This window comes from Ictidomys tridecemlineatus, chromosome 5, assembly GCF_052094955.1.
Source record: "Ictidomys tridecemlineatus isolate mIctTri1 chromosome 5, mIctTri1.hap1, whole genome shotgun sequence".
Taxonomy (NCBI): Eukaryota; Metazoa; Chordata; class Mammalia; order Rodentia; family Sciuridae; genus Ictidomys; species Ictidomys tridecemlineatus.
Window position 1 is genome coordinate 148,961,758 of NC_135481.1, and position 27,340 is coordinate 148,989,097.

The 27,340-nt window shown below is 46.0% G+C and overlaps 1 protein-coding gene across 5 annotated transcripts in view; it reads left to right on the forward strand.

Moving 5' to 3' along the window:
- Positions 1-27,340, forward strand: part of Lrrk1 (leucine rich repeat kinase 1) — a 154,206-nt gene that overhangs the window by 98,989 nt on the left and 27,877 nt on the right. For all 5 annotated transcript variants that reach the window (XM_078051265.1, XM_078051266.1, XM_078051264.1 and 2 more), the window contains 15 exons: positions 1,040-1,266; positions 2,236-2,363; positions 2,459-2,622; positions 3,485-3,622; positions 4,763-4,875; positions 6,173-6,249; positions 11,452-11,581; positions 12,180-12,292; positions 12,751-12,965; positions 15,010-15,174; positions 15,610-15,782; positions 16,876-16,996; positions 17,223-17,382; positions 18,553-18,829; positions 26,268-26,439. In XM_078051265.1, the coding sequence (XP_077907391.1) occupies positions 1,040-1,266; positions 2,236-2,363; positions 2,459-2,622; positions 3,485-3,622; positions 4,763-4,875; positions 6,173-6,249; positions 11,452-11,581; positions 12,180-12,292; positions 12,751-12,965; positions 15,010-15,174; positions 15,610-15,782; positions 16,876-16,996; positions 17,223-17,382; positions 18,553-18,829; positions 26,268-26,439 (2,373 nt within the window). The remainder of the gene's footprint in view (positions 1-1,039; positions 1,267-2,235; positions 2,364-2,458; positions 2,623-3,484; positions 3,623-4,762; positions 4,876-6,172; positions 6,250-11,451; positions 11,582-12,179; positions 12,293-12,750; positions 12,966-15,009; positions 15,175-15,609; positions 15,783-16,875; positions 16,997-17,222; positions 17,383-18,552; positions 18,830-26,267; positions 26,440-27,340) is intronic.

The following is a 27,340-nucleotide window of genomic DNA, read 5'->3' on the forward strand; positions in this document are numbered from 1 at the left end:
TATGGAAATAAACGAAGACCAACCAAATGAGGAAAGCCTTCACTCTGGGCTGACCACATTCAGGGTATCTGTCTCTGTCCCTTGCATTTGGCAGTCTTAAAGTAGGAGAGGAATAGGAAAGCAACAAAGAGCAGGTCTCTCCCATGTGGCTGGCGGGTGGGGGTGGGAGCTGTTCCTGGGAAGGCTGAGGCTGCTCACAAGAAGCAGGACACACTGTAGTATGGGTTAGAGAGCATATTTTAGTTTTTCTGATTGGTCCTAAGTCCAAAGCAGGATAAAAAAAAATTTAGGGAAGTTATCATTTATTGATAAAGTCTTAGCCATTCTGGACTAATTATCATAGAAATTATTGTTTAGTTCACTGGACTGGCATATCTGCATATCTGTCTTGCAGCCGGCTAGCTTTCTGGGCTCTTTATTATAGCTACAGAGGTTGGTTTCCTGGGCAGGTTCCTGTGGATTTGGGTCAGAGTTCTGTTTTCATATATGGTGTCACCACGGATCATTTGTATATTCAGTCTCTCACTTTGGAAGCAGCCAGTCCACAAAGCATGCAATGTGGTCTGGCACAGTGAGGGTGGCTGCAGAAGACAGCTGCCCTAATCATGGGAAAGAGAGCACTGAAAGGACTCAGAAAGCCAGGTTGGGATCCTTAACCTGCATCTCCAGTCTGGGAGAGGCTCCTCGATGCCTCGGTGGCCTCCCTTGCACACCATTCCTGCCGTGCTTCTGCCCCGACTGGGACCAGCCCCTTAAGGGTTGGCTCTGAGTCCACTGGCGCCCCCTGGAGGCTGGAGAGTGAGTTGATGTAACCATGCAACTACCTGTAGGTTGCAGGTGCGGATCAGAACAGATATGCCTCTGGTGCTGGCCACCGTGGCAGGTACTGGGAGACAAGACGGACATAGTCCCAGCATCTCAGGACTGTGTCTGGGGCGGGCACACAGACTCGCCCTTGAAGGAATCCTGCTGTATTCCACACCTGCATTGGTCCTGGACTCACCACTTGACTGTGCTCTTCCTTTTTCTCCAATACCAGGCCCTTCGTGTGAAGTGGTCCCATCTTAGGTTGCCCTGGGTGGACCTCGACTGGCTCATAGACATCTCTTGCCAGATCACGGAGCTCGATCTTTCTGCCAACTGCCTGGTTTCCCTCCCCTCAGTCATTCCCTGGGGACTCATCAACCTCCGGAAGCTGAATCTCTCCGACAACCACCTGGGGGAGCTGCCGGGCGTGCAGTCCTCAGATGAAATCATCTGCTCCAGGTGCGCGCTGGCTGTCACCACTGTCCTCCTGCAGGGGCCTCCTGGTTGTATTTTGTAGTTTTGAAAACAGAAACTCTGTCTAAAATGGGAGCAGGAAGTTGTAGCTATGGTTATACAAGCTGTAGGGCACAAGGGAACAAGTTCCTGGCCCCTGTGCAGGTGAACACAGAAAGGTCTAGAGAGGTGATCTGGCCCTAGGTACACAGCTCACTCCCGGCCGCACAGAACTGCTTGACCGAGACAGGCATCTCGATCCTGCACAGGAATCAGAGGATGATGGGCAGAAGCTTCCTGAACTAGTGGATGATTTCACTCCTCCCAGAGAAAGTGGAAAGGACCTCAGAGAAAAAGTCAAAACACTAGCATCAAGTGGACAGTGTGGGTCACTGTCTGGAGGCCTTGGAGAAGGCTGAGCCTTTCTCCTGAGGTGGCATGGAAAGGGGAAGATTCACACTTCATTAATTCCTTTAGGATCCCTACCTGCAAGGCCTCAGATTTGAGCTGGTTGCGAAAGCTGAGTCTCTAAAGTAGGAGAAAAGGATGTTGGAAAGAGCTTGGGGTCAACATATGGACCTCACAAGTGAGCTCTGAACATCTCACACTTAAAGAGCCAGGGCCATGCAGCAAAGTCCTTAAGATGGGCAGATGGATGGCTCTGCAAGGGTCCAAAAGATTAAAAGCCCTGCTCCGTGGTCTTCAGCTGTCAGGACACCAGCTCACTTTGCTGTCAATGCCTGAGAAAGGTTTGAATCCCTGTTAGTCAGTAGGACCAAGGTTCATAAAGGAAAGACTTGATTTCCCTTTATGCCAAGGCTGGTAACAGTTAATCATCTGCACTACCTTTCCAGCATGCTCTCTAACCATGTGCAAGGAGAAAAAGAAAACAGTACACCTTGTTTCTGGAGAAATAGGTAAAGTGGTGTTTTGTTCTTTCTTCTTCTGCCTTGACTTTTTCTTCCCCAACCACAGGCTGCTTGAAATTGACATTTCCAGCAACAAGTTGTCCCACCTCCCACCGGGGTTCTTGCACCTCTCGAGACTTCAAAAACTGACAGCTTCCAAAAATTACTTAGAGAAATTGTTTGAAGAAGAAAGTGGTATGTTTTATCATCAGTGACCTGATATAATGAAGTCATTTTTTTTTCCTGACAGGGATATTTTTAACCAATTCATGCTTTTTCTTCCCCTCTAGCCACTAACTGGATCGGTCTTCGGAAGCTACAGGACCTCGATCTGTCTGACAATAAATTGACAGAACTCCCCGCCCTTTTCCTGCACTCTTTCAAGTCACTCAGTTGTCTGAATGTCTCCAGAAACAACCTGAAGGCATTTCCAGAGCCCTGGGCCTGCCCTTTGGTTAGTATCCCAGAGAAAATCGTGAAAGCCACAGTCAACTCTGCCTGTCCTGGGAGCCTCACAGAGAGTTCGTTCTCTCACTTCATCTTCTTGGTGGCCACCGTGGGTATGAGGACTATCGCTAGCATGTTATAGCTGAGTGATGCTGTCACTCAGCATTGCAGCAAGCCAAAGTGTCTGAGGCCAGCAGCTCACCTGCAAGCCAGCCCGCTTGGCTCTGGGTGTCAAAGCTGCACTGTGACACCCCCAGAGCTTTCCAGAGCAGCAGCTTGCACCCTGGCACAGGAGGATAGTTCCGCCCACAAAGGGAGGTTCAGTTCTCTTGCAACCACTATAAAATAAGACCGAGAAACAATCTGCATTCACCACACTGCCAACTGAATGGTGTTTTTGTTTCTGGGGAATTTTTCTTGTTAAAACAAATGGAACGTGGAGTGGCATAAAGAATATTTGTGCTTTGGTACTATTGGTTTTAAACCAGGAAATTCTCCATCACTCGCATTAACATTTCTAGTCTGACCATATGTGTGTGGGAAACCAGCTTCTCTCGAGAGCACGGTTCTGAATTGTTCCATTATTTCCGCGGACAATGGGCCGGATGTTCTGAAATGAAGGAGAAGGACTGTGAGCCACCTTCGTCTCCCCAGGAAACGCTGCCGTTCCCATCCCTTCCTTGGAGCAAGGGCAGGACAGTGAGGGCAAGGAGAGTTCATAGCCTCCTTCCCCGCACTGCTCCGCATTTATTACAGAGCCCTATTATAATGGTCTTGTTTTTAAACATCAAATTTGGAAGCCGTCTTATAGGCCCCATTGCATTGAGAAAGCTAATTAATATTCGTTTTCTTTCTCATCAAACTCCTAGAAATGTTGTAAAGCATCCAAAAATGCCCTGGAATCCCTGCCAGACAAAATGGCTATCTTTTGGAAAAATCACCTCAAGGATGTGGATTTTTCAGAAAATGCACTGAAAGAAGTTCCCCTGGGACTTTTTCAGCTTGATGTAAGTCTAATAGCACTTTCTCGTTTTCAGCTTTGGTGAGAAAAATCACGCCAGCTTACAGTGAAATCTATGTGATTTTCCTGAGACAAATCGGGTGGGAGGTGGGGAGGGAAGGGAGTGAAGGAAAAGTTTAGCTATCAGAAATACACATGGTCAGGAGCAAAGATGGGAAGGTGGGGAGAACGTGTCCATGGGTACAGCTAGCTGTGCTAGGGTGCAGGAGGATGGGGCTGTTTCCCTGTGTTAGCTTTCCGTTACTGGAACAAATATTGGAGATAACCGACTTATAATGAAAAAAGGTTTCTTTGGACTCACAGTTTTTGGAGGTTTCAGTGCATAATTGGTTGGCCCTTGTGCTTTGGAGCCTGTAGTGACGTGGCACATTGCATGAGGGAGCTTGTGGTGGGGCAAAGCCACTCTCCTCGTGGTTGATACTCAAAAGGAAGAAAAAGAAGAAGGAGATAGGGTCCCACTCTCCTCTCCAAGGACACACCCTCAGTGACCAGAAGACCTCCATGTAGGCCCTACCTCTGTTTTTTTTTAATATTTTTAGTTATAGATGGACACAGTGCCATTATTTTATTTATTTTTATGTGGTGCTGAGGATCGAACCCCATGCCTCACATGTGCTAGGCAAGTGCTTTACCACTGAGCTGCAATCCCAGCCCAGGTCCTTCCCTGTAAGAGCTCCACTGCCTCCCAGTGGCACATGGACTTGAGTCTGATCCTTTAACACGTAAACCTGTGGGAGTCATTCCAGATCCAACCTACAGCACCATGCTGCTTCCCCCAGAGGTGATCCTATGTGCTCCAGGCTGGGCACACCTCCAAGGAGAGGTCCACCACTTATGGTGACTCTTAGAAATCCTTAACCCTGGGAGGTGCTTGGACTCCTTTCATTCTGTGACAGTTGATCCCACTGATTTCCAGGGAAGCTCTTCCATGCATCTTCTCTGTTTGATATAATCTCATGAGTTTTCAGAGACTCTCCAGCCCTGTATAGTTGGGATCCTTGTAAAAGTGGCTACAGCCATTTGGCTGCGTTTTGTGGGGGGGAATGACTGGCTTTTCTCCTTGGTCTATCCTCCCTTTTTGTATTTGACCCCCATCTTTGCTTATCTCTCCCCCATTCTCTCTCAGACCCTCATGTTCCTGAGGTTGCAGGGAAACCAGCTGGTAGCACTGCCACCTCAAGAGAAGTGGACTTGCAGACAACTCAAAACTCTAGACCTCTCCAGAAACCAACTTGGCAAGTAAGCAGGGGCTCTCTACACCCCTAAAGGTGTATGTGGCTACCATTAAGCAAACCCAGGGATGGCGCCTGTGTCCATCCGCTAGGGCTGCCATACCACAGGCCTGGGCCTTAAACCACACAGTGAGTTGCTTCCGGTGCTGGAGCATGGAAGTCCAAGCTCAAGGTGCCAGGGTTTGTTTCTCCCTGTGTTTCTCTCCTTGGCTTATAGATGCCATCTTGTCCCTGGGTCTGCAGATGGTCTTCCTTCTGTGTGTCAGTATCCAAATCTATGAACCATTTTGGATCATAGGGCACCACCCTAATAAACTCGTTTTAGCATTCTTGCCTCTTTAAAGATCCTACATTTTGAATATCCTTTATTCAAAATCATTGGGTCTTTCAGATTCTGGATGTTTTTCAGACTTGGAATATTTGCATTTACATAATGAGATGCCTGAGGGGTAACCCAAGTTGAATTACAAAATTCATTTATGTTTCTTATACACATCCTCTGAGGGCAATCTTTCCAAAGTCTTTAGCATGCCTGTTTTGACTTCAACCCATCATATGAAGTCAGGTATGGAATTTTCCACTTGGGACAGCATGTTAGCGCTCACCGAGTTAGAATTTTGGAGCAATTTGGATTTCAGACTTTGGGATAAGGGATGTTCAACCTTCATCTCCAAATCCAGTCACGTTGTAAGGTTTTTAGGGTTAGGACTTCAACATATGAATTTCAGGGGACACAATTCAGCTCGTAACAGCGACTCCATTTCCTAGACAAGCATGTCTCTCACTTCAACCTCAATTGTAATCCAGAAGACAAAGGCCTTTGCTGACCACTGTGTTTACTGGGTGAAGAAATGGAACCACCCCAACACTTTCCAGTAAAAAGTAAAAAGTGGGAGGTGAACTTGGCTTGCCCTTTGGGCCCTGGAGAGCAGCCTTCTGGGTCACTTGCTGAAGATCACTTCTTCAGCTTCTCAACAGAACATAGACCCCGGGCAGGGAGTGGGGCACGTAATGTACAGCCCCTGGAATATGCCAGGCTCAGCACACAAACACTCACACCTGCCTCCGTGGAAAAGCCCGAGAATGGAAACCGCTAGTCATGCTGGGGTTAGATCATCCTTTCTAAACACCTTTCCCAAAAGCCCTTGAGCTTCACGGCTGTACATTAGCTGCAAGGAGCCTAGACACCTGCTGCCGGAATTTCCTGCCTTCTCCATGGACCAGTGTATAGTTTCAACCAAGATAATAATGGGTTTGTTTCGCCATCCTTAAATTTTGATTCTTCTTGTACCCTCCTCCCACAGAAATGAAGATGGACTTAAAACAAAGCGTATTTCCTTTTTCACCACCAGAGGCCGCCAGCGTTCAGGAACTGAGGCAGGTGGGTGCTGGCAGAGAGAGATGGTGTACTGAGACCAGAGGGGTAGGCGGGGTCCCTGCTCCACCAAGTGGAGGAATCGCCTCATCATGGGCCTTACCCTTCAGTGCCCTGTTGGAATGCCAGAGATGACCATGACTGAAAAATCCGCAGGTGAACAGTGCCTGTTTCTCATTTCATGTGTGTGCCATGCTAGTGTCCTGACGCCCTGGTTTCCTGTTTAAAATCCAGGGATGCTGGTAGCTATCTACTGCACACTGAGCGTGCCCTAGATAGGTTACAAAGATAAGATATGGGCTGCAGTTCTCCTTTCTGTGCATGAGGAAACCAAGCCTCTCAGGGTGTCTTAGTAGCTCAGGCTACCATAACAAAATACCATAGCCTGGATCACTTACACCACACACATTTATTTTCTCACCATTCTGGAGGCTGGACATCTGAGGTTGGGGTTCCAGTGTGGCAGGTTCTGGTGAATTAGGTCTCTCTTCTTGACTTGTAAACAGCCACCTCCCCACTGTGTACTCATATGGTGAAGAGGGTGAGGGGAGAAAGACAGAGACTCTGGACTGTCTTCCTACTTTTATAAAAAATTTTAATTCCATCATAGGATCCTTATGACCTTATCTAAACCTAATTGCTTCCCCAATTCCATCTCCAAATTCCATCCCATTGTGGGTCGGAGCTTCCACATATGCCTTTGGAGGACATGCTCCAGTCTGTAGCACAAGTGTTGACTGATTTCCCAGCTCAAGTGGCAGAGAGAGATTTCAGCCCAGGATGGTGAAAGTCCAGTCCTGGAGCTGGGAGACCAGTGCTATTAAGTCCTTCCTTCCATACTGTAGTATCTTGCAATGTCCACTGGGGCCCACAGCCACCTTTGGCCCCTCAGGCAGAGGCTAGTCTGAGATTGTGGAAGAGCATGTGGTCTTCCCCAACACATCGGAAACAGAACTTTGCCTGGAGTTTTTGTGCTGGTCACCCAACAAGGCCAGGTTAGCACAAATTATTTGTAGGGAAATTTCTTGTCTGTTCTCTTCCATACGGTGCAGGGGGAAGGTGTGGACTTGGGGTAAACAGTCGTCCTTCCTTTTTAACCTCAAAGCCAAGACTTTTTATGTTTTCTACACTTACTCTTTTTAATTATATTTTTCTTTTGAATCAACATAATAACTGAATACATACAAGGCTCAGTATGCCATTTCAGTACTTGTTTATAATGGGTAATGATTGGATCAGGGTAATTGGTATATCCATACCACCAACATTTATCATTTCTCTGTGATGGAAACATTCAGAATCCTCTCTACTAGCAATTCAAACTGTACGATTAATTGTTGTCAACTATAGCTATCCTACTGTGCTGTAGAACATTATATGTCATTCCTCCTGTGTGTACCCCATAACTACTAACCATCCTATGTCAATCCTTCCTTCTCCACACCCTTCCCAGACTCTGGTAATCACTTTTCTATTCTCTACTTCAATAAGATCAACTGTTTTTTTTTTTAATCAAAGCTAAGCCTTCTAAAGCCAGTTACATTCAGAAATATCCCTCAGGGTGCTATCTCCTAAAACAAGAACCAATTTTTAGGTAATTTTAAAATGAAATGTAAATTTCTCCTTCAGTTTCATAGATTGGTATTCACAAGTACAAATGGTGTGAGGTGGAATTGGCCAGAAAGACCAGGACACATTTGCAGGAGGTGAACTAAATGGTCTGTTGCTCTGTTGCACTTTTTGGTGGGCTGGTGTGTGTGTATGTACACATGGTATGAAAACAGGTCAGTCACACATAAGTATGTGTGTTTATGTATGATCAAAAAAGAAACATGTTCTCATCGGAAAAGATAAGAGTCCAAAATAGATTTACTTAAATTACTTAAATCCAGTCAGCTGATTGTGTCTGTAGGTTCCACATCTACAGGTTCAAGCCAGTCATGGGTTGAAAATATTAGGAAAAAAAAATCACATCTGTCCTGAAAACATACAGATCTTTTCCTTGTCATTATCCCATAAACAATGCGATATAAAAATTATTTACCTCACATTTGCATTGCATTAGAAATTACCAGTAGTCTAAAGGTGACAAAGTCAACAGGAGGATGTATGTGGGCCCTATGCAGATGCCACACCAACACCATTTATAGAAGAGACTTGAACATCTGCAGATGTTGGCATCAGAAGACAAGTCCTGAATCAATACCCTACAGATACTGAGGGACAACTGTAAAGGATAGTAATATATGATAAAGGTAGTATTTCAATTTAATGGAAAAGAATATTTGTTGTTTTAATAAGTAGTGTTGGTATAACTGCCTAATTGGAAGAAGAAAATCCACACTAGATTCCCTACCTTACATTAACCAAAATCATGTGCATGTGGATAGCAGATCTAAGTGAAAAAGAAAAAAACAAAATGACATTAAAGAGAACATATGTATGATACAGGGGTGATATCAGAAGACCTTCAAAAGCTAGCTGGGAAGTCAGAAATTTTTTTTTTAAATATTTGACTTTGTAAAAATTGAAAAGTAAAAGGTATTATAAACAAAGTCATCTTTCAAACAGGATGAAAAGAAACATTTACAACAGAAATTATTGCAACACAAATTGGCATATGTCCCTAATACAGAAAGAATGCTTACCAATTGATTAAAAAAAAAATCCCAATAAGAAAAAGAAAAAAAATGGAGGAAAAAAAATGAAGCAACAGATAGAAGCAGTTTGCACAACTGCCAGGAGACAGATGAAAAGATCCTTCACCACACTAATAGAGGATTGCAATTATGAATTTCATAACTGGTCCCTTTTAAATGAAGGGCCTTAGGACGTCAGAAATTGAGTGCAGGCGGGGAAGAAAAGAAAACAAACATCGTCTTCTCGTTGATGCCAAGTGGGGTGATGGGCATGAAAAGAGGATCTGGGGTGGATCTTGATCCCGCAAGCCACATGTGGGTTGAGCCCTGTGTGTTAGAAAGTGCAGCATCCCTTCTAGGGGACTTTGACTCAGTGGAACCATCTACTCCCTTGGGAAAATGCCAGACAGGAAGTTCCCAGTACACATGGCAAGTTCTATAGGAACATGCACCCATTCTGATGAAATTGGCTTTGCCAGTGACCCATAAGAGCTTGTCTGAGGCCCGGGGCGAAGAGGCCACACCCCCAGGATGTTCCCTGGCCGAGGTAGGTCATGGCTTTGGCAAATGACAAAGGCCTCTTGATTTTTTCAATTTCTTCTAAAAGATTGAACTTGAGTGAAAAGAAGGGGGGGGCGGTGGTGGTGGTGGCTTGTGAACCCTTTTTCTCAGTAGGGCTATTGTCTCAGGGATGTTGACCCTGGGGTAAAGAATTATCTATAAAAGACAACTTGTTTGCAGATGGATAGTGAAATTCCAGAGAGATTTACGTACATTCAAGTGGTCATATTTTTGCAGTAGCCTTGTCCAAAAATAATTTGGATGGCCGTTTTTACGGTAAAATTCAGACCAGCAGAGTCATAAATAACTTATGAATAAATAATTACAGTTCATAAATACCTCGAGCTATGCTCTTGCAAGCCCAGTTTCCATAGTTCTCCACGCTGGGCCAGGAGGTGTGTGGCAGGTGCTGCTCCATCTGGGGCAGCAGCTCCTCACTCCACCCATCCATTCCTTAAAAAGGCTTCATAAACACCAGGGGAACCTTCAGAATTGGAAAGCCCAAGGGCCAGGTGTTCAGAATGTTCCCTTTCTCTGGGAAGAAAGCAAATCTTTCTCTTGATGGATGTTCTTTCATGAAAAATGTGAATTAATGCAGGCTGACATTGATCATCCCGTTTCCTGGAAGAGAAAAAAAAAAAAAAAGAAGCAGCAACCTTTTTGAACATCTTCCTATGGAACGAGGTCTATTACAAAGTCATCTTTAAATGTCTGTTGCAATTGTGTTTCCATAGGGCCCCTGCAGTGAGTCTCATTGGCATTATAGCCAGCTGGGTACATTTCCCAGACCTCGAGCTTGGTATGCCACAGTCCTCTCTTCCATAATGTTCTCTACGGTCAGGTTGCCCCATTACTATTGATACTAGAGCTCCACAAGTGGAGAAAAGCCAGAGCTTGGGGTTGGGGGTGGGGGGAATCAAAGGCAACCAAACATGGCTTCAGCCCAACAAAAGAATTCTAGCTTCTTCATCTTCTGCATCTGGCTGGGAACCCAGGGAGGGGACTTTGAGGCACTCCTTTTATCTTGAATTCCCTAAGCTCCCAAAGAGGATGAAGACACTTCAGAGATTTTGCAGAAATCTAAACCTCTGATTCCCATTAGTGTCCTTTTCCAAGCTCTCTCCCTTCCCCCACCGCACGTTTTTGCTCAATGCAAACACTCCGGTACCTTGGAAACGTGATTTTAATGGTAATCTCATAATTAGCCTAATTAATGAAGTCTCTTGAATACTAAAGGGTTGGCCCGCTTTTCAGTGCCATCTTAGGCAACATAAAGACTTAGCCCACAGTATTATTTTTTAGTTAACTAGGTTTTTTTTTAATTGAAGAAATAATACATGTATATTTGAAAACAGAATTTTCAAACAACACCAAAGGGCATGGGTTGAACAGTCAATCCTCTAAAAGACCCTTCCTCCAGAGACAATTGTGGAATTTTTTTGTTGCTAACAACTGTGTTTTCATCTGTAACATTCATGCATATGCATTTGTGCATGTGTGGTATATGTACATACATATAACACACACTGTGAGTGTATGTGTGTGTGCATGTCTGCAGATGTTTTCTGACACACTAATAAGCCTTCTAGAAACCTGGTTCTGCATCTTGCTTTTTCAATTCATTACTGGCTCTTGAGTATCACTTCATACCTACACACGTGACCTGCCCCGTGCTTTGTAATAGTTGCATATTATTCCATTATTCACTAAACTAACTCCCTGTGGACATGGAGTTGCAATAAAGGGCACATAGGTTGTCCTCTCTCTGTTGTTGCAAGCAGCATGCCACCAAGCATTGTTGTTGCCACATCTTCGCCACATATGCATGCAAGGATGTCTGTGGAATGAGAATTGCCTACTGGAGAGACGAGCATTGTACTCTGAAGGGTTTGCCACAAAGCCCCCTCTGCAGCTTGTATTGGTTTACATACCCACCTGGCCTCCATGCTGTCATGGTCCAGAGTTGTTTTAAAAATACCCAAAGGTCTGCTTTGTCTTGTCTTCACAGCGTGTGTGCTGGAATTCCCGGCCTTCCTGAGTGAGTCTTTGGAAGTCCTTTGTCTGAATGACAACCACCTTGACGCAGTCCCTCCATCTGTTTGCCTGCTGAAGAGCTTGTCAGAGCTCTACTTGGGAAAGTAAGTGCGTGGTGAGAGAAGTCTGCTGGCTCTGCCTCTAGGGAAGCTGTCAGTAGAGGCAGTAGTGGGGTTTTCAGAAGTGAGCATGGGCCAGAGGTGGGGCAGAGAGTGACAAGGATATGTGCTTCTGCTGCTTTACTTGGGCTATCACGAGGACCACTCCATCCTGCATCCTTGTTCTTCCGCAGCACCCACTGTGTGCTGGACACTGCTAGAGCTTTTAGGCAGTGTGTAAAATTTGATGAAAATATTAAATACTATATTAATATTGAAGGTGTGTTGGCTTTCCTAGAGGAGGCAGTAATTCTCTTGATGGCAATGTAATTGGAAGACAAGAGAGGGGAATTGGAGGAGGGCACCCAGCTCTAAGCCACAGGGACTTGGATTTTCAGAAGACAGCACTGCCCTTTCTACCACTGAGCATCCGGGAAGAAAGGCTTTGGACTTGGTACTCAAATGGGTTACCTGAAATCAAGGCCTGATTTACAGGGCTTGAGTGGAGGCCAGTGGTTGTCTCCTCAGGCTACAGAGGCTGATGGGAGCTGCATGTGCATGCGTGTATGCGTGTGTGCACACATATGTAGTATTCTTTCCTCAGCAACCCTGGCCTCCGAGAGCTCCCTCCTGAACTGGGACAGCTGGGCAACCTATGGCAACTGGACACAGAAGACCTGAGCATCAGCAATGTGCCTGCAGAGATCAGAAAGGAAGGTAGGACTTCCATGTCCTGTCCCCAGAGCATCACTTCCTTGTCGCCCTTGGGGAAAAAAAAATAACTCAGGTCCACCTAGAACTCAGGTTCTAGAGGTGGAAACAGTGGATGACTCACAGGGTCCAGCTCCAGCTTCAGGATTTAGAAGATGCTATGGAACTGTCCCTAGAGCAATAGTTAGCATGGGTCATTATATCGAGAGTGGCCAGGCAGTAAAGCTGTGACCTTTTAGGCAGCAAGGACATTGTCCCTAGATTCTTAACATTGACTCATCATCAGTGGGGTGAATGGAATGGCACCCTGTTTCCACCAGATCCAATCATCTTCTTTAACCATCCCCCTAGAACACATGAGAAACGTCCCCTCCCAAAGGACTTAGTTTCTTCCTAAGAGATGTGAGCATGTTCCCTTAATATGTTAGCAGTGATGTCCACTCTCCTTTCATGATGTTGCACAGGTCCCAAAGCAATGCTGTCTTTCCTGCGTGCTCAGCTGCGGAAAGCAGAGAAATGCAAGCTGATGAAGATGATCATCGTGGGTCCACCGCGCCAGGGCAAGTCCACCCTCCTGGAGATCTTACAGACGGGCAGGGCCCCCCAGGTGGCGTACAGTGAGGCCACCATCCGGACCACCAAGTGGGAGCTCCAGAGGCCAGCAGGCTCCAAAGCCAAGGTCAAGGATGGTCGGCGTGCAGTATCCGTGTGGGTGGGAGGAACATTCATGAAGGCCCTTCTTTCTTCCCAAAGAGCCCAGGGTTTCTCAGCTGTCCAAGGCCCAGGATGTTTGCAGGGGCCATTATGTGATGTTCCAAACCAGCTCTGTCAAAGGCAGCAGCAAGTCACTTCTTGATGGGAACTTGTAGTTTCTCTCCTCTAATTAAGCTGAGGCTCTGGGCCAGTGAGTCTTAACCTTGGCTGTCCATTAGATTCCCTTGGGGGACGTGTAAAGACACCAGTACTCAAGCTTTGCTACTTCCTGGCCCCAGAGATTAGATTATCTGGTTGGGGTTCTCCCAGGGCTGAGAACAAAGTACCCCTGCAGGCAGTGAAACACCCCAGCATTTGTCTTTTCTCTAACGGGGAAGCTGATAAAGCACACCTAAAATGCATGCTCTATCCCTCATGATCTCTGCCTTTCACCCCAAGATCTGAAAAGTTCTATTTAAAATAAAGCCCTCACTGAACCTATTCATCATCCCTTTTTTCCATTTAGTACCAGGCAAATGGAAATGAACATTTTCTTGCTCTTGAAAGAGAAAAAAGAACTTGTTGGATATGGTGGGGGTGGGTGGATGGGGGGCTCTCCCTCCCGGGACATAGCACCAGGCAGTTGGCTCTTCTCTGTGCTCAGGTTAGGAACAGTGTCAGCCTCAGCTGCTGCCTGCGTTTTTCTGCTATCCCGTGGTGACCAGGAATCCAAGGTGCAAGGAGTTTTCCCTATGAAAAACTGAAGGGCCATGACCAGATGTGGCATGATTTCATCCAGAGTCCCCAAGCACAGAGCCAGCTGAAGATGGGTCTCACTGTAAACATCTTTCCTGATAAAGGAAACCCAGTTCAAGAAATGAGGCATTTAAGGTGAATGTACCTTCAAACACAGACTCAGAAACCAGCCCACTTGAGAATGGGCTGGGCCGTCGTTCAGTGGTAGAGAGTGTGTGTAAGGTGTGTGAGACCCTGAGTTCAGCCCCCAGCTTGGAAAAACAAAGACTAGAGTCCTATCTGTTATGATCAGAACAATCAGATAATTAATATTAGGCCCACCCAGTACACCCCAGCAAGGAATCTAGTTAATACCCATCCAAAGGGTCTCCAAAATAACCAGGATCTTCCACATTCTTTGGCTTTGACTTTTTAACCATGACTCAGTCTCATTTCCATCCAGCTGTTCTTTAGCAAATGGCCGTCCAAGGCCTAAGGGGTGAATTTATATTATTTTTCCTGTGCACATCCTTCCTGCCATCATGAGACTCCCCCTCCTTTAACTGAAGGACAGCCTCTGGCTCTGTGAGTGCTGAGCTCAGTCACTCTGTGTGTGGCTGACCTTCAGCTGGTGGAGAACAGCTGTCCGTTTTCATTGTTATGCAAAATCAGGTCAGCGTGCTGTCTGTCTTCGAGGCCAAAGCACTGCCTCGCAGAGACTCCTTGCTACAGCCTGCTGCTGCCTTAGCTTCTCAAGCCAGCTGTGACCTCATTCGACAATAGAGAAACCACGCTTACACAGCCTTTCCCAGCAGCCAACAGCCCCTCTGGTGTTGGGTTCCCACATCAGGGGAGTTTCCCATGCTCCTAGGTGGGCGCCACCCTCTGACCTACACAGTTTGGTAAACAGAGGAAGCTTAAACCTTGGTGAGGACCAGGAGGTCAGAGCGGGGGCATCCTCCCACCAAATGTCTCCTAAGTCTGCAGCTGTGACAGAGCCCACGTAATGCCCTGTAGTGTTTCCCAGACACCCCAGCCATGGGGGCCTGTCTGGCCCTGCTCTGTTAGCAAGAGGCAGAAACCCCCAAGAGCCCACCCTGTCGCAACTGTGCCTCTTTCCCTCGCCTGGATTACTGATTCAAAGAGACATGATAGGAGGTCTAGAACTTTCCCATGGTTATGTCTTCTTCAGACATGACCCCAAACACAGAATTCAAAGTTCAGTTTTCTCCATGTGGTTTCCTAAGACCATGGTCTCTAAAATGCCTCCCTGCGGTGGCTTGTTGCTCAAGTAGGTTGAGTCCGTGGAATTCAACGTCTGGGACATCGGGGGCCCCGCTAGCATGGCTACCGTCAACCAGTGCTTCTTCACGGACAAGGCCCTATATGTGGTGGTCTGGAATCTGGCGCTGGGAGAGGAAGCCGTGGCCAATCTCCAGTTCTGGCTGCTTAACATCGAGGTGAGGAGATGCCAGGTCTTCTCTCTGATTCCCAGTTCTCAGAGCATTACTGGGGTCCTGCCACTCCTCTGAAGCATCCCCTGTATTGAGAAATAAAAAGGGGGGGGATGGTGTTAGGAAAACCACCTTGCTTTCACAGAAGGCCCCAGCATCATGCTCCTGAGGGGTGGGGTGCTATTGTAATTTTCTTGTTAACCTTTAATTCAAGAGCCCCCATCCCAGTGTGTGAAAGAGGAGTTGAGCTTCTCCCCAGCCCTAAAGGTGAGGCAGGCCTGATGCCAGTTCATAGCCTTAGGTAGTCGGGGAATATCTGGAGGATCAGAAATCCTCCCCACAGGCTGAACTAACTCAGCACCCTCTACACACCTGGGGAGCTGTTTCCCATCCTTGTTCATGAATGGAGATGGCTCTCAACCGTGGGGTCCTCTGTCACAGGCCAAGGCCCCAAATGCTGTGGTGCTGGTGGTTGGAACACACCTGGACTTAATTGAAGCCAAGTTCCGAGTGGAGAGAATCGCAACGCTGCGTGCCTACGTGCTGGCGCTGTGCCGCTCGCCCTCCGGGTCCAGAGCCACGGGCTTCCCAGACATCACTTTCAAACACTTACAGTGAGTGTCCCTCATCCTCGTGCTTGCTCCTGCTTCTGTGTGCTCTGGTGGCCGATGTGTCCATCTTCCTTGGGACCTGCCTGCAGAAGGCTCCTGATGCTTGGATGGGCTCCTCGGGTAGCGGGTGGCAGCTCAGCAGACCAGCCCTGGGCATCCTCTAGATATCTAGAGGGAAGGTCCTGGAGATGCCTCTCTGTACTTCCTTTCTGTGTCCCCACCTCCCCACTATGGCCAGTATCGAGAGTGCATGGTTCCCATGTCACTAAGAGAAGTGAACTTGGATACCACCCCTCCCATTTGCAGATCATTAATCAAAGACAGACCCTGGGAGAGCGAGGTCCCAGTTCTCCTGTTGAGTCTTAGTGGTTCTGACAGCTGCACATTTGGGGGTGGGAGAAGGAAGGAGCTGCTGAGTGTGAGGAGGGGTGGGCCGTATAGGTTGGATCCATTGCTCTGGGCTTTTCACTAACATCCTGTCGTTGGACTCTCAATGCAGCCTGCAGGTTACAGGGGCTGTTGGGTCCTGTAACTTTGAAGACATGTAACTGAGGCTTAATGAATGAATTGGGGGCCCCCTGATAAGAATAAAACATGCATTGGTGTAACTGCGCTGGTGGTTCTTGGGTTCCCTCTGGGTGAAGTACCATGGATGCTGGTATGTGAGTCAGTCAGTCTGCAGACCTGAGAGCCTGGCTCTCAGGATCAGGCTTTTGGGGACTTCTGGGATGGCCTTGAGATAGCCCTGGAGGGTCTGCAATAATAGGAGCGCTGGCTCTGGGTAAAAGCCCTGGGTCCAGCCTGAGTCTGCTCCTTCCCAGCTGTGTCCAGGGGCTCACATCATATCTCTGTACCCCACTTTCCTCCTCTGTAAAGGAGGGCATGCTGGGAAGACAAACCAAAGTGATGTATTGAGGGATACCCAGCATGGTGCTTCACACAGAGTAAAGCCTCCTTAAACTTCCTGTGTCACCGTTAATGAGTTTTCCACCCTTGCCAGTGTTCAGAATAAATCTTTTGGGAAAACAAAGATGCTAAGTGCTTTGCAGAGAAGGGTAGCATGGTGATTAAGCTGGGATTATTTTTGCACACACAGTGAGATTTCCTGTAAGAGTCTGGAAGGCCAGGAAGGGCTGCGGCAGCTGATTTTCCATGTCACGTGCAACATGAAGGACGTGGGCAGCACCATCGGCTGCCAGCGACTAGCAGGGAGGCTGGTGGGTACCCCCTCACTCAGTTAAACCACAGGGTTGCTTCCTGCTGTTGGGGATAGGGACACTCCTCTCTCTGTGTTGTAAAACATGTATTTGAGTTTAAGGATCCATGGTTCCAAGTGGGACAGGGGAGGTGGGAGGTGGAGGGACGGAGGGTCCTGAATCCTTAGGACTGAGAGGGAGAAGCTGTGGCACACCCTGGGACCAGCCTCGTCCACTTGTCCTCCAGGTCCCTAGGAGCTACCTCAGCCTGCAGGAGGCCGTGCTGGCAGAGCAGCAGCGCCGCAGCCTTGGCGACGACGTGCAATACCTGACGGACAGGCAGCTGGAGCAGCTGGTGGAGCAGACACCTGGCAACGACATCAAAGACTATGAGGACCTGCAGTCTGGTGGGCCTAGGGGGTGGGCACCAGCATGGGAGACGCTGGGAGGCTGGGCAGAGGGCCAGGGTCTCCATGGAGTGTGTGAGAAACACAACCACCTGTACTTGATAGTTCTAGCTTGAACCTCAGCACAGCAGGGAAACCAATTTTGAATGAGAGATTCCAATACTCTGCCTGGTGTTCTCCTTCCCATCATCCCCCCTTCCCACCTTCTTTCCTTGGACAGAGAGAACGCACATGACTGCTCTATAACAGCATTTTGTTGGCCATTGAGAACATAGCTCTGGTCATAGCCCCCGGGGCTGAAGTTTAGTAGGGAGGCAGAGGTTAAATAGTTACAACCAGTTCTCATCATTCACGGTAGTTATGGTCTATAAATTCACCTCAACCACTGAATTAGTGAATCCTGAACCATCGCTCCTGTGGAAAGATAGAATTAGGTTCCCTTGAGTCTCTGGCCACATTATCATCAACCTATCAATGCATAAGCTTGCTTTATGTGTGCTCCTGTTTAAGATGTCTTATTTGATATATACTGTTGAATCATTCACGTGGAACTCATGGTCCACGGCACTAAAATTCATGCCTGAGCAAAGCTCATCTAACTATGTATTTTCTACGTAAAGTACATTGCAGCTTTCTGGTGCCCAGGAACACTACACAGCATTTCAACACTGGAATTGGGGGCCTTTGTAAGCAACAAAATCACTAGCAGAAAGTTCAAAATTCAGAAAGCATGGCACTAAATAGCCCACTAGATAGACACTCCTTTACATTACCAGAGCTGCGGCCACAAGGCAGAACATCATTTGTTCAACCTCAGCTGGGAACATGCTCACCTGGGCGGGCGACTCAAACTTCCCCCAGCTCAGCCCATGTCTATCCATGTCTGAAAAAGTACCTCAAGTATTGTATTTTGGGGATACAAATTTTAGCAAGTAGGGCAATTTACAAAGGCTGGATCTGAAAATAACAACTTGCTGTAGAAGCCCAGTTGGCCGTCAGCTCAGGATACTGGCGAGAGTTACAAGGTGCCACCAGGGAATGGAGCTCAGGTTTCCTGTCCCACCTGAGGGGCTCAGCATGTCAGGAGTGTTGGATTCTTCCCAGGAAAACTTAGTGCCTAGCTTCCCTTTCACCCCATCACTCACACTGCTTCCTGCTCTCCTCCCGCAGCCATCAGCTTCCTCATAGAAACCGGCACGCTGCTGCACTTCCCGGACACCAGCCACGGCCTGAGGAACCTCTACTTCCTGGATCCCATTTGGTTATCTGAGTGTCTGCAGAGGATCTTCAACATTAAGGGCTCCAGGTCGGTGGCCAAGAACGGGGTGATCCGTGCAGAGGACCTCAGGATGCTGCTGGTGGGGACAGGCTTCACGCAGCAAACCGAGGAGCAGTACTTCCAGTTTCTGGCCAAGTTTGAGATCGCCTTGCCCGTCGCCAATGACAGGTGAGGCCACAGACCACCCTGTGCAGGTCGCTTCCTGGAGGAAGGAGTTGGGGTCTGGAGCCACTGAGGGCCTGAACAAGACCTCCATGGATTGGTGCCACTACCATCACTCCCAGGGACAGGCCAGCACCTGGTGATGACCTGCTGCCTTATGTAGGGTATTGAGGCAGTAGGTACAGCTAGCCCCCCAGCTGGTGCTTCCCTCCTGTGTAGGGAAGTTGAAAGAAATCGATTCATTGAAAAGATTTAGGAAAGCATACAAGAATGGCATTAAAAATGACTTGGAAGAGGGCTTAGTTTGGCAGGGGGTTTGGTGGCTTGGTTATATGGTGAGTAAAAATAACCAATGAGGATGTATTTCCTAATTAAACAGCCTGGCTTCAAAATGCAATCTAGTTTGATGAACTTATGGGAGCAACATTGTCACCTACTCTGAGGGTTCCATCATCACAGGGCATCCCTTTGCCAAGTAGAGATATTCTGTGAAATGCCTCTTTTTGTGGACTCTTCCGAGGTCTGTGACATGAATAGGTCTCCCAGTCCTAAACCACAAGCAAAACAAAACCAAGTCTCCTCCTCCTTTTCCTTTTCCTCCTTCTCAGGAGCATCCTGCTCTTCCTCAAGGACCACCCATTAACCTCCTGACTTGGTGCTGGTTGCCAAGAAAGCCAGTGGGTGCCTTAGCTGCCCCTCCCTGTCTTCCACTAAAAGTAATCAGAACCTTGACCTCTGGTCAGCCTTCTTGACTCAGTGACCCAGACAATTTCCTCTACTGCCACCAACCTCTTCCTGAGTAGGATCCTCCTCTGCACTTAGCCTGAGCCATCAAGTCAGCTGCCCTGCTCTTCTTGCACTTTGCAAAAAGAATCCCAGATTTCCTGCAAGGACCTCCCTCCAGAGCCTAATGCCTGAGCTTCCAAATGCTGCCACCTGGAAGGTTACATGGCACTCAGCTCAGCTTTCTCTCCTCTGCTGTCTGGTCCCACTGAAAACATCCTCCACACTGCACTTCTTGGAAAGTGGAACTTATACGCTCAAGATTTCTCTCTGTATCCCTGACACCCACTCCTTACTCTACCCTTCTATTACATGGCCCTGCCACCCATCAAGGAAGCAAGTCTGTTGACTGGACTTTTCCTCATTGTGCCACTCATCTATTTCTCTTTTTAATTTGAGGTAAAACTTACAGTAGTCTCCTCTTATCCAAGGTTTTACTTTCCACTGCAGTCTGAAAATATGAAATGGAAAATTTCAGAAATAAGCAATTCCTTAGTTTTAAATTGCACACCATTTCAGTGATATGATGAAACTTTGTGCCATCCTGTTCCAATTCACCAGGAACATGAATCATTCCTTTGTCTACTGTATCCATTCTGTATAAGCTATCCCCCTGCTAATCACTTATGTCTACTGTATCCATTCTATATAAGCTACCCCCCTGCTAATCTCTTAATAGCCATCTCAGTTATCAGATTGACTATGGTGATGGAACCTTGCTTGTGTTCACGTAACCCTTATTTTATTTAAAAATGGCCCCAATGCATTTAAGTAGTGATGCCAGCAACCATATGACCATTTTTGTGACATTTTTATGTGTCTGTTTTATCATTAATTGCTAATGTCAGTCTCTTGCTCTACCAATTTTTTTGATTACATTTTATGGTAGGTATGTATATATATAGGAAAAAATATAGCATATATAGAATTTGGTACTAGTATCAGTTCCAGGCTTCACTGCAGGTCTTATCCCCTGCAGAAAAGAGGGGGGACAACTGTGCTTACAGTGAAATGCACAGATCACCAACATCTGAAACAACCAGTTTTTACAAATGCATACAGTAGGTAACCAACTCCCAAATTAAGATATAGACAATTCCATCACCACAGAAATTTCCCCCACATACTCTCCTCTCCTTATTAGCTATCACCATTGCTCTAATTCCCTCACCAACACCTTCCTTTTTCTTGAACTTCATAACTGAAAGAAATCATGCAATATGTTCTCCAAGTGGTACCTCCTGCTAAACATCATGTGCTGAGATGCGTCCAGGCTGTTGTGTATATCAAAAGTTTTGTTCTTTGTTGCTGAGTAGTATTCCGTTGCAGCTTTACTACAGTGTATTTATTGCGTTCACATGTTGGTGGATGTTGGGCTTGTACCAGGTTTGGGCTACTATAAATAGAGCTGCTGTGTGTAGCCCTAAGTCTTTTTGGAGACATGTATTTTCATTTCTCTTAGGTAAATAGGAGGAGTGGAATTATTGGGTCATAAAGTGAATGAGTTAAGCTTAATTTTATAAGAAACTGCCCAATAATTCCCTCAAGAGGTTGTATTTTTTAGTCACTTTATTATCTCTCTAACATTTGCTATCAGTCTTTCTAATTTTACCTGATGGATATGAAATTGTATTTCCCTGTAGTTTCACTTTGGATTTTCTTCATAACTAATGAAATTTAACACCTTTTACAAATTTGTTGGCCCTTCATATAGTATATTTTTGTGTGAGGTGTCTATTCAAGTTTTGTCTATTTTATAATTAGAATGTTAGCCTTTTTCTTGCTTACTTGTAGTTCTTTATATATCCCAGATACAAGTTCTTTCCCTAATACATGATCTGCAAATTCTTTCTCCCTATCTGTGACTTGTTTTTATACTTGCTTATAACAAGATCTTGACAATCTTATTATATTTTTCTTCTAGAAGCTTTGTAGCTTAGCTTTTACTTTAGGACCTATAATCCATATCAAATGGATTTTTGTTTATGGTGTGAAGCAAGGACCAAGATTCACTTTTTTCTATATGTTTATCTAATTGTTCTGGAATCGTTTATTGAAAAGATTTCCATTTTCCCCTCATTGAATTACCTTGGTTCATTTATCAAAACTCGGCCTTGCAGGTTTAGTTCCAGACTCTATTTTGTTCTACTAATTCATGTTCCTATCCTTGTACTGGTAACAAACTACACTGATTATGGTGGCTTCAGGGTAAGCCTTGAAATCAGGTAATGTACACCCTCTGTGTTAACTTTCTGTTACATATTTCTATAACAAGTAACGTGAACTTGGTGACATAAAATAATCATACATGTATTCTCTTACAGTTCTGGAGGTCAGAAGTCCATTATCAGTTCCACTGGTCCAAAACAAGGTGTCCCAAGGCCAGTGCTCCCTCTGCAGGCTCTAGGAGAAAGTCCATTTCCTTGTCTTTTCCAGCTTCTAAAGCTGCATTCTTTTGCTCAAGGCCCCTTCTTCCAGGCATATTTGTAATTGTCATGTCTTTGTAATGAATTAACCCTTTATCATTATAAAGCTTCTCTATCTCTGGTAACATCCTTTTCTTGAAGTCTATTTTTTTCCGAATCTAAAATGGCCAGTTTTTTCTTTCTTTTTATTTTAAATGGATTTTTTTCCTTCATCCCTTTATTAGCTGCTTTTCTGGTTATTTATATTAAAAATGAGTCTCTTGCTAACAGCACATTATCAGATAGTCTCTGACTTTTAATAGGAATATTTAGTTCATTTACATTTAATGTAATTAATTATATGGTTGTGTTTAAGTCTACTATCTTTCCATTTATTTTTATTTATTCCATCTGTTTTTGTTATTTTGTTCACTTTCTTCTACCTTTTTTTAGATAATAAAATTGTTTTTAGTATTTTCATTCCCTCTGATGGCTATTTAGCTACTCTTCTTGGTATTGTGTTTAGTGGTTATGCTGGGGATCATGTATCACCTGGGCTACTTCATGTCAGGATGCATCTTTCTGAACAGCTAACTACAAAGCCCCCTATCCTGAGGTGGAACCCCAAGCAGTCCAGGCCTGGAGGGACCACATGGGGATCAGACCTCCGGTGGCTTCCCAGTCTACAGGTGATGCTTGGACCTAAACCAACTTGGTGCTCAAGGGCTCTTGTTCTAGTCTGATTCATCCACTTCCAGGGTTTGATTCTGGTGTTGGTCACAAGGCAGCAGCTGGTATCCCTAATCCACAGACCTTTGTTAGACACCTGCCATAGAATATATCACCCCCTGCTCCCCCAACTCTAGAGCCCAATGGGATGCCCACTAGAAGCCCCTGGGAAGCTGGCCCAGCTGTTATGAGGCCAGATCAGAAATTCTGTTGGCATAGACGCAGGTTCCTGGGGGCCAAACTGGGCCCCTTTGTCCTGAGGCCCCACCCAGCTTTTTCAACTTGGCCTTATTGTGGGAGGGAGACTCAAATTCTTGCTGCTTCAGTTTCATGGAGGTCATGTTCAAAGACCTAAAAAGAGAAATCCCAAAGAGGAATTCAAGTTGTCCTTAAATTCAAGAACAATTCAGGGTACACAAAAAATACCAAGGTTAAGGTTGGTACACAAAAAACTCAAGGTTAAGTACTCAATGAGTTTACATAACTTTCTACTTATTTTATCAATGGGTTAGAGGACTGAAGAAATATTAGTGCTTAATAAATATGAGCCAGTTATTTGTGTACAGTATATAGAGCAGATATATCAATCTAGGTATATGTATAGATATAGATCTTTCTATTTGGTTGAACAGTAAAATCAATTGGCAATGTAACTTAGTGGTAGAGTACTTGCCTAGCATACGTGAGGTCTTATGTTTTATTCCCAGCACAACATACACACACAAAAATCAATCAGATGGGGGCTGGGATTGTGGCTCAGGGGTAGAGCGCTCGCCTAGTAGGACCCGGGTTCGATTCTCAACACCACATAAAAATGAAGGCATTGTGTTGTGTCCATCTACACCTAAAAAAATAAATATTTTTTAAAAAATCAGTCAGATCATCACCAGGGTCTCCAGGGAAGCTTACTGTACAGGGAGTGAGAACATAAAACCAGCCTGTCCAAGAATCTCAACTATTTTTCTGTAAAATGGGGATAATCACTGTTACCTACTCATAGCTGTCATGATCATTAAATTAGATAATACATGTAAAATACTTAGAACAGTGACTCTTACACCTAAGAACTCTCAAGACATCAGGTATTAGCAGTACTGTTGTTGCTAGTTCTTTGTGTTAAGTACTCACAGCTGGGGTGTCTGGTTCTGCACAGTGCCGTGAATAGCAGAACATTTTCCATCTTAGCACAGCCATAATGGTTCCCTTGTGTCCTAGGCGAGTTCCAGCTCCTTGCATCATAAGCTTTTGTAAGGTCAGTGACTTTGCTACAGTTTCTGGATCAATGCAAACAGATGTATTGGCAGGTCTTCCACCTGCAGCCCGTGAACCCCTCTAGTCCCTTGGAAAACCTTCTGGGGATTCATGAACCTCTTGGAACATATGTACTTCTTGCAGGTGGAAACTCCTGAGCTCTCAGCAGACACTGGCAAGGGCCCTAACCCCACCATCTGGCCATCTCAGTGGTATACTGCTAGCCAGCCCAGTTTTTCATTGCAGGCGCCACTTCTTGCCCCGGTTTCACTTGTTTGTGTTCATCAAATACATAGATAGTTCGCCTCTTTAGTTCCATCTTGCTCACTGTCTGCTCACCCCCTGGGACAGCCTTCCCGGCTCCTAATTGCTCTTCAACCAGGTATACTATTCTCTCCAGGGACTCTGCTCCCCTTGAGATCTGGCTTCTGTGATCAGAGTCTGGAGACTTTGGCCTGACTGACTTCTAAGTCATACCTGCCTTCAGAAATATCGATCCCTGCCTTCACAAAGCACCGATTCTGTTTGTGCACTGAGCTGTGTACTGGAACCCCTGGGATACCTGATGCTCCTTCCCTTCTCCAGGCACATAGCCACAAAGAGAGAGGAAAGCAGGAAGCCCTTTCCCAGAGCACAGCCAGCCCTTGTAAGCAGTCACGTGAGACACAGGCTGAGCATGATATGGGTAGATGAAACAGAAAAAAAAGGCAGCAGTAGGTTCTGGTGAGGTCCTCCTGTGTAGGGGAAGAATTATGAGCATATAAAAAAATATGAAATTTCCAAAACTTGAGGAAATAAGACAGGATGCTAAGATAGAGTAGGCCAAAGTGGGGACAGAGGCACAAGCCCAGTGGTTGAGAATGTCCTTTCACCTAAGACCTGTGGTGACTGAAAAGGACCTAATACCTCATCATCTGTGTCCACTGGGTCACCTTCACAGCCCTGTCAATCCTCACCAGCCTGCCAGGTGGGAACCCTGTCCTTCCCATGGGGCTCATAACACAGAGCAGACAAGTCAGGGTGGGAATTTGCACCGGTGTGCTTGGGCCACCAGGCTGTCACAGAATTTTTCTTAAAATGGTCATCCCTCAGTACCCATGGGGTACCAGGACCTCCTGAGGATACCAAAATCCATGGATACTCAAGAGCCATCATAGAGAATAGCCTGGTTTTTGCATAGAACTTATGCACATTCTCCCATAGAATATAAATCATCTCTAGATGACTTATAATACCTAATATCATGTAAAAGCTATGTAAATGGTTGCTATACTATATTGTTTAGGGAATAATGACAAGAAAAGTCTGTACATGTGTAGACTTTTTTATTACCATTTTCAATCTGAGTTGGTTGAATCTATAAATATGGAACCTATAACCACGAAGGGACAGCTGCATAAAATTTTAGGAGAGAGCCTTTTCCCAACTGTTCTAAAGACGTTTGTTGGAATGCAGTGGATTTATTTTTAGGAGATTGAAACCGAAGGCATAGGTTTGTTGAGAAGATTGTAGCTTCTGCACACCCAGAGGGTGGCCCGCGACGCCCCTGCCTGCGGTCACCCTGTGCCTGTCCTGCTTCCACCCCCACAGCACACAGAGGATGCTAGTTTTCAGGCACGCTTTTGGGAGGACCTCCCAGGTTTCAGCTGTTTTAAAATGACAACAGACATGAGCGCCTCAGTCACACAGTGATGCAGCATTTTTACGATGGCCATAAGTGTTCTCATAAAACATCCCTCTTTTGCGCAAAACAACCACCTTCGAACTTTTAAGGCAATTGTGTTGTTTCCATTGGCCAAGAACAATAAATAGCTTCGAAGACCAAAAAGACGTTACCCTGACCCCGATATCTGCATTGTCCTTAGAACTGTGCAGCTGTATTTGTTTTTCCTCCACCAACCAAAGTCAATGTCAAGTAATTTCCCGACCGCAACCCAGTTTGCCGAGAATCGACCTCAGTTTGCTGTGTCTGACATTTTTATGACCACAGATGTTTTCACATCTCCCCTCAACATCATTCTAGTCTCTCTCTTAGAATCTTTGGTAAATACCTTCACTATGGCCATCTTCATTTGCCTCTGGAGCAGTTCTTCTCAGCATGTAAACCACCCTGTCTTTCTAAAAATAGAATTCCAAAGGCCATGTGTGGAAGGCACTTGGACAGCCTGAGTCACTTGGAGAAGCAGACTCCCAGGCCAGGCTCTCTGCCAGGGGGGTCAGGGGCCTGCAGCAAAGCTTGGTCCATGCTGGTCACCGGTCCCCTTGATGTATTTCAGCTACCTCCTGCCACATCTTCTTCCATCCAAACCTGGCCTGGACACCCATGGCATGCGGCACCCCACAGCCAACACAATCCAGCGGGTGTTTAAGATGAGCTTCGTTCCTGTTGGCTTCTGGCAAAGATTTATAGCACGGATGCTGATCAGCTTGGCCGAGATGGACCTGCAGGTAGCTGTGGGTTCTGGGGGTCACCTGCAGTGCACCCTGGAGGGAGGGAAGATGTCCCATTTCCCAGTGGGACCAGATTGAAGACTTCTCCTTCAGAGATGCCACTGAGCTAGAACCAGGAGGCACAAACCATTTGAACCATCCTGTGAATACCATCAGTGTCCACCAGACTTTAGATCAGGGGTTCCTCATGTCAGCCCACCTCCAAATCATCCAGAAAGCTTGTTTTAATGAAAATACAAGTTTCTGGGCCCCATCCCCAGTGATGTGGCCCAGGACCAAAAATTGGCATTTCTCATTATTCCCCAAGTGATGCCACTGGTCCATGACTTCAGACGCATGGTCTTGCCATCCTGGCTGTACACTAGACTCCCCCAGAGGGGCTCTAACAAACACAGACCATTCCCCAGACCATCCAAATCAGAATCTATGGGAACAGGTGTGGTGGCACACACCTGTAATCGCAGCAACTCGAAAGGCCGAGATAAGAGGATCGAGGATCGTAAGTTCAAGGCCAGCCTCAACAACGTAGCAAGACCCTATCTCAAAAATAAATAAATAAATAAATAAATAAATAAAATTCCTAGTACAAAAAAAAAATCAGCATTTTTGGTGGTGGGCACCCAGGTATTGGTATCTTTTAAGATCTTCTGGTGATTCCACTCTGCAGCCGACCTTGAACACTTGGTCTAGTTACCAAAAAAGACCTAACCTAAGGAATTTTGTCCTGTGCGTTCAGCTAGGGGTATGGAGCAGTGGCCTGCTGTCATTCAACATAAATACTATGGAGATAATATTTGCCCCAGCAGTGGTTCTCAAATTGGGGTTCCAAATCAGCAGAATTAGCTTTGCATAGTAACATACAAGGAATGCTAATTCTTGCACACCAACCTAAACCCAC